The sequence below is a fragment of the Myodes glareolus genome, chromosome 23 (assembly GCF_982192425.1).
Source record: "Myodes glareolus chromosome 23, mMyoGla1.1, whole genome shotgun sequence".
NCBI classification, from domain to species: domain Eukaryota; kingdom Metazoa; phylum Chordata; class Mammalia; order Rodentia; family Cricetidae; genus Myodes; species Myodes glareolus.
This window is the reverse complement of record NC_142048.1, coordinates 46043580-46057917: the sequence shown is the minus strand read 5'-3', so window position 1 is coordinate 46057917 and position 14338 is coordinate 46043580. Positions and strand designations below refer to the sequence as shown.

At 38.4% G+C, this 14338-nt stretch overlaps 1 protein-coding gene across 1 annotated transcript in view; it reads right to left on the bottom strand.

The window, feature by feature from the left end:
• Positions 1-14338, bottom strand: part of Hook3 (hook microtubule tethering protein 3) — a 95577-nt gene that overhangs the window by 61469 nt on the left and 19770 nt on the right. Inside the window, exons 3-5 of the mRNA XM_048456475.3 lie at positions 9812-9884; positions 6945-6995; positions 127-259 (exon numbers count right to left, since the gene is read on the bottom strand). Of these exons, the coding sequence (XP_048312432.1) occupies positions 127-259; positions 6945-6995; positions 9812-9884 (257 nt within the window). The remainder of the gene's footprint in view (positions 1-126; positions 260-6944; positions 6996-9811; positions 9885-14338) is intronic.

Here is a 14338-nt window from a genome sequence, read left to right as displayed (position 1 = left end):
GACTACCTTTTGGAACTCATTTAAACATGAAGGCAAAGCTGTAGAAGATGGGTAGCCATGGAAAGATGCCATTTATCCTGGTGTTTTACATACAAAGTATCAATATATATCACTTTCATTAGTTACCTTGCTTCTGTTCACAATTCACAGCACAGCCGAGAATGAGCTGGAGCATCCTTCCGAGCTCTGCTGCATCAGAATGCTCCCCAATAAGGTTCACATCAGGAAGGGTAAAATCATTAATCTGCTGTCCTAAAATCTGAATGGAGACAAAGAGATTATAATTACACTCATATTTATAGCACCGAATAAAATATTTAATAGAAATAGATTTGCTATAACAAGAAATTCACTGTCAAGGCCAGAGTTGTTCTGCCCAACCTCACTCCCAATTTCTATTCTTATTTCCTACACCTAAATTACAACTATGGCAACTTGTCTCTAATCTGGTACATGGCATGTACACTGAACAAAAATCCATATACTATTGGTCCTCCTTCTGTTCTAAGAAAGCTTGGATGTTTGATCTATAATGAATTATAACCAGAGTGGTCTAAACTAAAAAACATCCAAAACATTGGGATTAAAGAAAAATTCACACTACCAACAGTGAGATTCCCCCTTGCTACCTTCATTTTGTCTCTAAAAATGTTTGTAGTAAGATATTCTTAACAGGAATGAGAATGGCAGATCCCTTTAATGGAGAATATGGTCCCAAATGAAATAACATATGCAAAAAAATGGGAATCTCTGTCGGGTAACTTGTCAGTGAAAGCCCCTAGGGAGGCAGACCAGTTGTTGGTTGAGCAGCCGACTTCCATCCTTAGCACCACATAACCAGGCATGGTGGTCCGTGGGTATAATCCCAGCAATCAGAAGGGCAGAGAAACAGAAGTTCAAGGTTATCCTTAGCTATACAGAAATATACCATCAACTCAATTAAACTTAATTCCTCTCCTGCGTAGGTAAATCACTCTCCAGCAGTAATTAAAAACAGGAAAAAGGAACTGTTCTGGAGACCTCAAAAACAGCAGCTCCGTTTCTGTCCTTGAGTCAGAGTTGTACTTGGTTCCATCACAATTCTGTCCTCAATAGAGGCCTGAAACACCAAAAACGTTCAGAGGCACTGGTTTGTGTTCTGGTTTCTGGTTATCATTCTTCTAGGTTTACATAGCAACCTAATGAGCACACTGCCTGGAAGCTAAGCATGATCAGGTGCTTCTCTGATCCTTGAAGCTGTGCCAAAATTCCAGTCTAGTCACTAGGATGCGAAGGTGTTAATGAACACCTTGTGTGGGGACAACTGGCCTGACAAGCTTACCTCCCATGCCTCAACCCAGTTAAGCCTGATTAGCTCCTAAACAGGGACTGTCAGGGGCAACCCTTTCTTGCTTCCTTTCTCTTAAGTTAAGTTCTATAATAAAGCTCCTTTCTAAAACTTCATTCATCTTCTGTTGTTTGTGAAATTCATCTTGAGTTCACAACACAAAGGACAAAGAAGCCACTAACCTGGGTAGCTTTAGTGGTGAAGGACCCTAGTCTCACCTGAGTGAAAAAGGCCTCTCATATTTAAGGGCCTCCCCTCCCCTGCTTTTCTCCATTTCAAAAAGATATGTATCTTTTAAATGTAATGGAAATGTCTACTGGGAAGAAACTGAACAGAAGGGCTGGAAAATGAATAAAATAAAGATGTGCTCATGGGAATAAAAAATATAATAGGATGCTGCAATGCGTAAGCAAGAAAGGAATGCAGTTATCTCAAGAGTAGATAAAACACACAAGCAGTAAAAAGAAAATTTGATTGAGTAATCAAAGAAATTTGAGTAATTAAAGGGTCAACCCAGGAAGCTTAAAGGTTCACTGCGAGTTCTACAGAATAAACAACAACAACAAAAAGAAGTAGAAAAATTTCCTAAGACTAAAACTATTAGGTATTTAAGTTATTCAGTTTTTAAGGATTTGCTAAACGTTAGCCAAGCATAATAAAGCAAAATCCATGCTCAAAATATACCTTGCATCAAAGCACATTTTCATGAACCTTTAGAAATAAATAAAGACAAATCAATCCTAAATAAATAAGTTGCCAGAAGGGAATGGAAACTCACATGAGAGATTTCAATAGCAAATCTAGAGAAGCTGGTAAACAATGCTGCAATGGCTTCCTAATCTCAAAGAAGAAATGTCAAAGCTAAATGTTAGCACTTACTTTTCTGATGATGGCACTGTTAAAATATGCTCATCAATATAAAAGTAAACCATGCCGGGCGGTGGTGGCACACGCCTTTAATCCCAGCACTCGGGAGGCAGAGGCAGGCGGATCTCTATGAGTTTGAGGCCAACCTGGTCTACAAGAGCTAGTTCCAGGATCACTTCCAAAGCTACAGAAAAACCTTGTATTGAAAAACAAACAAACAATCAAAAATATATAAAAGTAAACCAGAAGCTGGACATGATGGGCATGCGTTTAACACCAGCATCCAGAAGGAGAGGCAGGTCGAGGTCAGATTGGTCTACAGAGTGCACAATGTCTCAAAAACAAAGTAAACCAGAAAAGAGAAATGCAAGTATATGAGTGGTTTGTGTGTTGCTTTCAGTGGTTAATGAATAAAGAAACTGCCTTGATAGGGCAGAACTTAGGTAGGCAGGGAGACGAAACTGAATTCTGAGAGGAAGAAAGCAGAGTTGGAAAGATGCTATGGAGCTGCCACCACAGTCACACATGCTGAATCTTTCCCAGTAAGTCACTGCTACGTGGCAATATACAGATTAATAGAAATGGGTTAAATCAAGATGTGAGAGTTAGCCAATAAGAGGCTAGAGCTAATGGGCCAAGCAGTAATTTAATTAATACAGGTTCTGTGTGGTTATTTCTGGGCTAAGCTAGCCACGCGGCAGGAATGAACAAGCAGCCTCTCCCTGCAACATATGAGTCCATGGAGGGAATGTGAGAGAAAGAGGAAGAGGAGCTCCTAGACTGAATACGAGAGGCAAAGACAGAACAAAGCTTATTTACTATGCTTGTTGATTCTAATTAAGAATGAAAATGCTTATGTTTTATTGCAGGAATCTCAATACTCCCTCTGGGAGCATTCACAAAATAGAGAATATAGGCAACACTTTACTTTTCTAGCTTTGAAAAAAAAAATCCTGAATTTTAAAATGGACCTCATCTAAAGGATTTGAGTCAGATTATAAACCTTCATATTATTTCTGTAAGTACATTTATGTAGATGTCTACAAAACTGCTACCATATTGTATATACAGTCCTAATAAAAACATTTTTATGGTTGAATACCATTTGCCTGATAAATACTTCAAAATTTCCTTGTCCTAAGACATGTGGCTAATTTTCAATTTTGCCTCCTATAAAATAACACGGAGGTGGACAGCTCTTAAGTAGTTTTATTTTATTCTACTTTTTTGAGACATGAGTCACTAAGTTGCCCAGGTTGGCTTCAAACCCCTAGGATCAAGAAATTCTTCTGCTTTACCCTCCTGAGAAGCTACACAGTTTAGAAAAATTCTGAAAATATAGTGTCAGGGTTGGGTTGGAGTGACTCAGCCTCAGGAGGCGGAATCAGGAGGATGAGAAGTTCAGTGTCATCCTCGGCTACATACAGAGGTAGAGGCCAGTCTACCTACAGGAGATCCTGTTTTTTATTTTAATACTGTTTCAAAAGATGTATATTTTGGGGCTGGAGAGATGGCTCAGAGGTTAAGAGCATTGCCTGCTCTTCCAAAGGTCCTGAGATCAATTCCCAGCAACCACATGGTGGCTCACAACCATCTGTAATGGGGTCTGGTGCCCTCTTCTGGCCTGCAGACATACACACAGAAAGAATATTGTATACATAATAAATAAAAAAAGATGTATATTTTACAAAACTTTCAAAATAAACAAGAATTCTACCTTCATGAAATATATGGAGCAGGGAAAAGACATATAAAACAAATAAAGTAACTTAGAAAAAATACATAATTACAAATAACACTGAACAGTGAGGCTAAAAGGGAGCTTGGCAGTGAATCATGTAGTAAAGACTCATGAAGTAAAGCTGCAGAACAAATGCCAATGCTCAACACTTCAGTCCCTCTCATCAGCACTTGGTATACATAACTTGGTATATATAAAAGCACATCAAGAAAGCTCCGAAGGTGCCTGTCACCTGCAGGGACTAGACTTACCTCCTCTCTGGGCACAGTAAGCATAGCTGGGTCATGCTAACTGGGACATAGAATGATGCTGCAGACTGAAAGTCCAAAGCATTGCCAAGGAAGGTTTTGTGGAGTATAGTGGGGTAAGAGGGTGAGAAAAACAGAGAAAGTGAAGAGGTATCAGAGCCTGGGTTCCTCACTGTGAAGTGCTGATGACAGCACTCCATCTGGTCAGAGTGCAGCACCAAACTACATGACATGCAGAGAAATAGTTCCTAAAATATACCATCATCGTTTCCTTTCCACTTTTTTGAGAAAATTATAATTTTAAATTTCAAAATAAGCAAATATGAAGCTCAGGGCAAAAATGATTACTTCTCATAATCCCCAAAGATCTACTAAATATTATTTCTTAGTATCCTTACAGGTAACTTCTGGTCAATGAACAAAAAAGTCACCCAAACAGTTATGGTGTTTTGCGCACTTGTTCAAGATGTCTAATAATCCAAGTGCTCATTTATATATTTTAAATATCACAATTTTCTTGAAAATCAATACTGATTTTTATATTATTTGAGATGATTACAAAATTAACTGTCCACTACAATAAAGCATTGTAGGTGGTTGGAATTGAACAATGACTGTGTCAGGTCTGGCCCCAACCTTGTTTCATAACTAATACTATAAAGGGATGAGCCAACAAAATAAATCTGCATAAGACAAAACTGTAGACTGATCCTGTAAGAGTGAACCACACAAGTTGAGTCTGGTGGTACAGGCCTTCAATGCCAGCTGCTTGAGAGATCGATGCAGAAGTATATCAGGTTCAAAGTATGTCTGGGCTAAAGGTCAAGGCAACTGGGGACAAATTAACAAAGCCTCATCTAAACAAAACAAAACAAAACAAAAAAACCAGAGGGCTAGGGGTATAGCCCAGTGTGAGCACATCTGCCTAGCAGAACAGCACAAACAACCCAAAAAAACATGGAAGACTTAACATGGAAATTAATGTAATCTCTGCTTTTCTCCTTTACAATCATCCTGACTTGACAGAACTACACAACAGTGAAAAGTAAAATTGCTCACCAGCTACTGTTTTAGCAGTCTAAGGATAAACTAAGGACAACTTAGTTACGTGTCGTCGCAGAAGAGCTAAAGAAAGCTCCATTTTGAAGGTCTAATTGATTTTGCTGATGATGATATTAAAAGACATCCCAGTACTCAGAAGATGGAGGCAGAAATATCAAAAGTTCAAGGTCAACCTAAGCTACTTATTGAGGTTGAGGCTAGCCTGGCCTACATGAAACTCTGTGAAAACAAACAAACAAACAAACAAATAATCAGGCAGGACATGATGACTCATACCTAGTACACTGGCATAGGAGAAGTGGGGCAGGAGAACTGTCCATGCATTGGAGGCTAGCCTGGGTGAAGTGAGGGAGTGTCCCCTGAGCCAAAAGCATCCGGCTGCACCTTCACGCAGAAAAGATCATCCAGTTGAGCTTGCTGATGACTTAAACCCCGGAACAGGAGCATGAGAAGGCACAGAAGTCTCATCTGAGTAGCCAGCTATTTCCTACCACCTACCTTAACTGCACATGACGTCAGAGAGGGGTAGTATATATAGGGCAAGGAAGACTATATTTATCTATGTGGCTACGGAAGCCCTCTCCCTGCTGGGTAAAGGCTTTTCAGGTGTGGCATTTTTCAGTAGTAGGGAGAGACACACCCACATCCCTTCAATAATCCTTACCTATGTTCTCTGTAAGGAAGCACAACAAACTCATTGGTTTCGAAAGAGTGAACTTTGGTGGAATTGTGTCTCCATTTGTCATTGGGACTTTAAGAAAACTGGTAGATGTTGCTTACATCTCTTCCTGGAAGGAATTTTAGTAATGCTGAGCTGTAATGTCCAGTGAGTTTCTGGACAACCTGTATTACAGGGTAAGCCTTTCTGAAAACCCATGGAAAGGACTACAGAATGATACCAAAGTTTGAGACTTACATTCTAGGCTGGATGTGATGGAACGGTGATCCTCAGCCTTCCTGATGCTGTGACCCTTACATACAGTTTCTCATGTTGTGGTGAAGACTCCCAACCATAAAATTATTTAATTGCTACTTCATATCTGTAATTTTGTTATGAACTGTAATGTAATGTAATGCAGGATTATCTGATACGTAACTCCTCTGGAGTCAAGACTCACAAACTGAGAACCACTGTGATAAAGTCCCTCACTAAAATGGAGAAGATAGATACTACAGATAGAAATATGGGTATCTTGCTTGCAAGGAAAAAATGCCAAGAAAATAATACATATTTCTGGGGAATGTTATGTCCTATCAACATCTGTGATTATGAACTGAATTAGTTCTGCTATGTGAGTATCTCCTCAGCAATGCCTGTGTTCTGATATACCTGAAGGATGAGGTGAGGTCAACTAGTGTTCAGGAGGTGGCTGCTGAATAAAAGACAAGCAACAGGGCCAATCACAATGCTCCAAATGAGCTCTAAACTACCTTGACAAGTGCAGAAAGAAAAAAATGGTGCAGTATAAAACAAAATTTAACAAATTTTACTAACTACGTACAAGCTACTCATAGCAATGAAAACTACTGATATGTTTACCACTTAAGGGATGACTAGTTATTTGAACCAGCATCCTCAAAGCTGCACAAGGGGAGAGAGAAACTATTAATTTTGACATGTTTTTTTTCTTAAGCTTGAAATTATGAAAAATTTAAATCACTGTAATATTTCCAAGTAGAATGAGAAAAAGAATTTTACCTCATGATTGTAATCCAAGATTCCTTTTAAAATTTTCTTTAAATTACTTATCTGTTTAGAGAGAGAGAAAAAAAAAGTGGGTGAAAGGTAAGCAGAGATCAAAGTACAGAATAAATTAAAACTCAAGTGACTCACAGAGCAAGTACAAGCTAAGTATTCCTAGACCACAACCCTGAAATCTCAAGTGGGCCAAACTCCAAAAACTTTTCAACAGCGCACTGGTACTTTAAACCATTTGGACTTTGGAGCATTTCAGAATTCAGATCTTGAGATTAGGAATGTTCAACTGGTCAAGTTTAAGCAACTTCTCTAAACAAACAAACAAACAAACAAACAAACAAACTCTAAATTCTCCCCAAAAATTTCTTCTGAAATCTGAAACACGTCTGGCCCAATTCCCATAATGGATATTTAAACTGTATGAAAAATAAAACTTAATAGGATATTTAAAATAACAACATCAGAAAAAGACTATTGTTTAGTGATAACACTATGGGGAAATAAAGAATACCTAACAGATCATACAGACTTTTGATAAACAAAGGAAATAAATTATTATTTTTAAAGACCTGAACTTAAATGTGTGCTATTTTCTCTAACTTAAGAGTATTAAACAGAAACTACTGCCAAAATTATCCTTGGAATTCTTTTTTAAAAATTAAAAATTAATTTACACTTATGGGTGTTTTGCTTGCATGCATGTTGGCTCCCCTGGAACTGGAGTTACATAGAGTTGTGATCTGCTGTGGAAGTATGGGAAATTGAACCTGAGTCCTCCGGAGGAACAGCAGTGTTCTTAACTGCTGAGCCATCTCTCCAGCCCCTTGTGGTCTTATTCCAGGAAATAACCTCCAAATTCCTCCATCGTCAAGAAAAGGCTGTTTATTTTTTCTTTTGTTTTTTTGTTTGTTTGTTTTAGTGAATATCAAACAAAGTAAATAATTATGACCCTGGCAGCATGGGCCTTTAATCCTAGCACTACGTGGAGGCTCAAGGTCAGCCTGGTCTACAAAGTGAGTTTCAAGACAGCCAGGGGTAAACATAGAAACCCTGTCTCAACCTCCTCCCACAAAAAATTACTCTTGTATCCTGAAATACTAAAAGAGACTAATATTAAGCACTGCAAAAAACGCTAGTGCTTTAAGGAGGACCATATATAAGACAAGAGGAGGAATTTTACGGTGTTGTAGGGTATTTATTAACTCACTCTAGAACTTAAGTTCACGAGCTATTTTTATCTGAATGAAATGACAGGGAGATTAACTGCGTTATTTGATTAAAAACTCTTAAGTTCTCAATTGTTTTTGACCCTCCTCATACAGTTAAATTTGCACTGGATTAAACGTGCCATATCCTGCTAATCATCCATGTGATCTGGTTGAATTTGTTCAATGTTAGTACTAGTACATTAGTTACATCTCTTCCTTATATAAACTGTTTTGGATTTAGGATTGATGATGCTCAACCTGTAGCTGGGTATGTCCTAGAACAATACATCCTAGAACAAAAAGACAATACAGTTTGAGGCTAACAAATGAAAAAAGCTGAATTACTCAGTTGCAACCTTCTGGGTTAAAACATTTTTTAAAAGATTTATTTTATGTGTATGAGTGTTCTGCTTACATGTATATATGTATGAGCACCATGTGTGTGCCTGGTGTTCTCCAAAGTCAGAAAAGGGTACAGGATCTTCAGAATGGGAGTTACAGATGCCTTTGAGCCACATGTAAACTGCTGGTTCTGTAACCTAGGTCCTTGCAAGAGTAACAAGTGTAACGAGTGCTCCGCTCCTAACTGCTGAACAATCTCTCCAGCCCCTGAAAACATTTATTTTTAAAAGAGAAATAAACTGAAAAGTTGCTTATTTTTTAACAACAATAAAACAAGCATGGTGTGCTTGCTTATATGCCTGCTAATCCAAGAGGTAAAGGCAGGAAACTGTGAACTCAAGGCAGATTTAGGCTGTACAGCAAATTATCTAAAAAACAAGACAAAGCCAAAAAAAAAGACAGTATCATAAATAAACATTTTGTATTTCTGAAAAAAATTGTATTTGGAAAATATATCATTTATTTCCTATTTGCTCTTCTAAGCTGTTAATTTGTCATTCTTACAACACCTGAAAGTAGAACACCTTAAAACTGATACAGTCATTTAAGATAGTGGTTTTCCCTATGGCAAAAGGTTACATTATTTTATTTTAACCAATGGCATATACAGTTGAAGAAGTGATTAACAGAAAGGTTCTTGCACTTGTCAGAGAGAGTAACTGGTGGAGCTGCAGTGTGAACACAGGCTCCCTGACTCCAAAATCCAGCCACTAATAGGCTTTACTGACTTACAGGATGGCATATCCTGGCAGGCAGTGTGTCAAGTTACTACTAATCTTCAATTCCATATTATTTTGTTATAAGCTTCCTAAATAACCTTCTAATCTTACTGGAAATATCAGATAAAAAACCAAGTATTATAAATGTGGTGGTTTGAAAGAAACGACCCTAGGGAGTGGCATGACTAGGCGGTGTGGCTTTGTGGGAAGAAGTGTGTCACTGTGCTGGTGGATACTGAGGTCTCCTTTGCTCAAGCTCTCCTAGAGTAGCACACAGTTGCTTCCTGTTGCCTGTTGATCAAGATGAAGAACTCTCTCAGCTACCTCTCCAGCACCATGTCCACCTGTATGATGTCTTCCTTCCCAACATGGACTATACCTCTGAAACTGAAAGCCAGCACCAATTGAATGTTTTCCTTTATAATAGTTGCTCTGGTCATGGTGTCTCTTTACAGCAATAGAAAACCTAAGTAAGCAATAGTAAACAGTAACACAAATATTTAAAGATTTAACAGGTGTTAACAACAGAAAGAAATACCTTTAACCTCCAATTGTCTCCCACTTCAGTTTTGATTCTGTTTAGCCAATTATCATCAAAATATGCAGGATCTCTGCAAATAAAGAAAAGCTGGATTAAGATCGTGTAGCTGTCACGCTTACAAAACACCCAATTCCATCTCATGTCATCATTTAAGTGAGCCATAAAATATGGATATGCCACATGCCAGCATTAAATGATCCATGAGACCAGATGTAACACATTTTCTAAAATCAGTTTAATTAGTTTTAGTAATAAATTAGGTATATAAGATATATTACAACATGGATATTTAAAAAAACTAAAATACACATTGTTAATATATAGTTAATATATTCTAAAAGTGAGTTATAGCTGAGTAAACAGAACTAGAATTGTTAATAGCATAAAGCTATCCAAAGCCAGTCAAAACCAGTAACATGCTTTTTTTTCTTTTTTAAATTAAGAATCTTTTAAATACAATCTTTTCTCATTTTTCATGGCTATTCCCATTCCGGCTCCTTCCCCTTCTCCCTCCTCACCCTTCCCCTCACTCCACTCCCCTCCACTCCTCAGAAAGGGTAAGATTTCTTATGGGGAGTCAACATGAATAATGCTGCTATGAACATAGCTGAGCAAATGTCCTTGTGGAATGAGTGTGCATCCTTTGGGTATATGCCCAAGAGTAGTATTGCTAGATCTTGAGGTAAATTGATTTCCAATTTTTTAAGAAACTGCCACACTGATTTCTTAAGTAGCTATACAGGTTTGCACTTCCACCAGCAGTTGAGGAGTGTTCCCCTTACTCTGCATCCTCTCCAGCATAAACTATTTTTGGTGTTTTTGATCTTAGCCATTCTGACTGGTGTCGTTTTGATCTGCATTTCCCTGCTGGCTAAGGATGTTGAGCAGTTCCTTAAGTGTCTTTCAGCCATTTGCAATTCTTCTGTTGAGAATTCTCTGTTTAGATCTGTACCCCATTTTTTTTTTGGTTAAATTATTTGGTAATTTGATGTTTAGTTTGAGTTCTTTATATATTTTGGAGATCAGTCCTCTGTCTGATGTGGGGTTGGTTAAGATCTTTTCCCATTCTGTAGGCTGCCATTTTGTCTGACTGACCATGTCTTTCCTCTTGCAGAAGCGTCTCAGTTTTAGGAGGTTCCATTAATTAACTGTTGCTCTCAGTGTCTGTGCTACTGGTGTTATATTTAGGAGGTGGTCTCCTATGCACATGCGTTCAAGGCTACTTCCCACTTTCTCTTTAATGAGGTTCAGTGTGGCTGGATTTATGTTGAGGAATGGCATCCTTTTAAAAAAGACACGCTATCTCAAGAAAGTCAAAATGAATTTATATAGGCAAATATAGTCAAACAAGGGCAGACCCTAAATATACACATCCTTACTCTTCCTTGGAAATCCTCCTATACTTGTATTTCAAAGAAAAAACAACCAACCAACAAAAAATTATCCAAACTTCTCAAACTCAGCATGAGTACCACTTTAAGTTTCTCTGATTGAAGCTCTAAGAAATGATTTGTCCAAGATCACAATGGAATATCTGTCCTGGTCTAGCAACTGTTAAGTCCAAGATGTTTCCATAACACAACTGCATCTATTCAACCAAAACACAGAAGAGCACTGGGACAGAAATGTTAGTGGGGGAAGGGAGTAACCTACATTTCAATTTTCACTGTAACTGAAATTCAATCAGTAATAAATTTTATTCCAGTTAATTTTAAAACAAGCAACTTGCTACTTAGGATTAAATTTTTTGTCACAAAAATAAATATACTTATTTAGGCAATAATTATATATAAGTAATGAATTAGATCTATCAAAATCATTTTGAATTTATATTTAAATTAACTTGTCTATTCATCTTTTTAAAATTTATTTTTCTTATTTGATAATGTGTGTGTGTGTGTGTGTGTGTGTGTGTGTGTGTGTGTGTGTGTGAATGAGTGTGCACAAAGAGGTAAGAAGAGGGCAGTAGATCACCTCAAGTTAGAGTTATAGGCAACTGTGAACCATCTGATATGGTGCTGGGAACTGTAGTTGGTCTTCTGGAAGAGCAGGAAGCACACTTAACTGTTGAGTCATCTCTCCAGGTTCCTAATTAATTTGCTTTATCTTTTTTAAACAGGGTCTCACTGTAGCCTTGGCTGGCCTGGAACTCTCTATTCAGGCCAGGCTATCCTCTAACTTAGAGAGATCCACCTGTCTCTGCCTCTGCCTCTCGAGTGCTGGGATTAAAACCACACACCACGATGCCCAGCCATTTATCCACTTTTAAAAACTAGTTAAGATACAGTTCACATATTATATATTTATTCATTTAGATTACATGAATCACTTCAGAATGTAATACTAACAGAGTTGCACAACCATCACCATATGTTAAAGTTTCAGTGTCGTCATAGAAAAGGAAGCTTAGTGATGGAGATGGCTCAGTGGGTAAAAGTGTCTGTTGTATAGCAATGATGGCCTGCATTTGGATCCCCAGTTCCCACATAAAAACCAGGAGTAGAGGCATGTGTCTAACCCAAGCATCTAGGGAGCACGGTCCATGGGGGAAGGGGTTTGGTGTGGCGGGAGGATGGAGACAGGTGGGTCCTTTGATTGAAACGGTAAGTTTCAGAATAAAATATTATGAGAGTCCCTGTCTCAAAAACCAAGGTATGAAAGTTATCAAGGTCTGACATCCAATGTCAACCTTTAGATGACACATCTATCTGTACATCTACGGAGCAGGAGACCCACATACACAAGAGAAAGAAAGAAAAGGAGAAAATAAGATACACCTTGTATCTATTAGCTATCTTTCTCATTTTTTCATTTTTTCTACTTCTGGAAATTACTAATTTCTTTGTTCTTTGCCCTGAACATTTTAATGAGCAAAACAGTAAACCATATGATCATTTATGTCTGACTTCTCTCAAGTATGATTCTAAGGTTTTCCTGTAATGTAACATGTATCAGGACTTGACTTCTTTATGGATACACACACACACACACACACACACACACACATGGCTAAGCACCACATAACATGTCCGTCCACAGTCAACTACAATATTGGTACAGTCTACTTTGTTTGTACAGATGCATTTCTTACAAACTATCTCTATAAGTGACTACTACAGTGTGTTTACCCACTCTTTTAAATAAAAAAAGATAAATATTTGGATTGTTTTTACTTGGAGCTATGATCAATAATGATGCTTAACAGTCATGTTCCAGCTTTCCTATGAACATGGTTCATTTGGGGTGGAATTGTTGGGTCACATAACTTTGTTTAACGTAAAGCTTGTTTGGGTGGTTCATGACTTCTTTTCACTTTAAAAACTGTGTGTGTCTCTCTCTCTCTGTGTGTGTGTGTGTGTGTGTGTGTGTGCCCATGCACATGCAGGTGCCCATGGAGACCAGAGGAGGAAACTGGATCCTCAGGTGCTGGACAGAGCTTTACAGTACACAACATGAGCTTTAGGAACTGAACCCTGGGCCTCCACAAGCACAGCAAGCACTGGTGACCAAGGAGTCATCCTGCTAGTCACCATTTCATTTCCTTTTTAAATTTATTTTTTATTTTTTATTATTGGGGGGGAGTGCTCTTTCCCTCTCGGCCTGTTGGCCACTAGTGGCAACAGAAAGCTCTGTAGGCAGCCCATGAGCATGAACAGAGAGAGGCCTTCAGGAGACAGAATTCAGTGAATCAGCTCAACTTTATTCCAGAGTATAAGGAATATCTAGTATTGGAGAGCCTGGGGACAAACAGTAATTTGCATTAAATGGCACACTCCTATCATAAGGCTCTTAGCACAAGTCTTAGTTATCATATGTGCACCAAGGGAGCCTTCTAGCAGAGATCTATGTCAGGGTTCAAGCTAAAGATAAGTCAGGAATCTGGTGTAGAGATGGGCACCTGGTTTAGATAAGGTCAGCCCTTCAGGTCCAGGGACAGTCTCTGGATAAGGGCAAGTAGAGGCAGGAAGTTCTGCTGGAGGGAGGGAGCCCTATGCTGCCAAGCTATTGAGATAAGCTGTCAGGCCAAGGGGAGACTGTAACCTCTACCAGTCAGCAAAAATCTTCCAGCATTTTATGGGTATGAACATTTGCCTCAATTACATAAGTGCACCATGTGGATCCCTGGTGCCCTGAGGAGTTAGAAGAGGATATTAAATCCCCTGGAACTGGGGTTACAGATGGCTTTGAGACATCATGTAGGTTCTGGGAACTGAAACCCCCCAGGTACTCTGCAAGAGCAGTGAATGCTCTTAACCCTTACGTCACTTCTCCAACTCTTTCTTTTTACTTTCTTGATGGCATATTGTATATACAAAGGTTTTTAAGTTTGATGATGAAGCTAGCTTGTACTTAAGACATTTTTATCTAGGACATTTCTGCCAAGGTCACAAAGACTTATTCCTTTAAAAAAATTTCCCTTTTTGTAGTTTTAGCTCTTATACTCGGGTCTCTGATCCACTTATATAAAGAAGAAGTGAGCTAACTTCATTAATTGGAATGTGGACATTGATACTCCTCTATTCT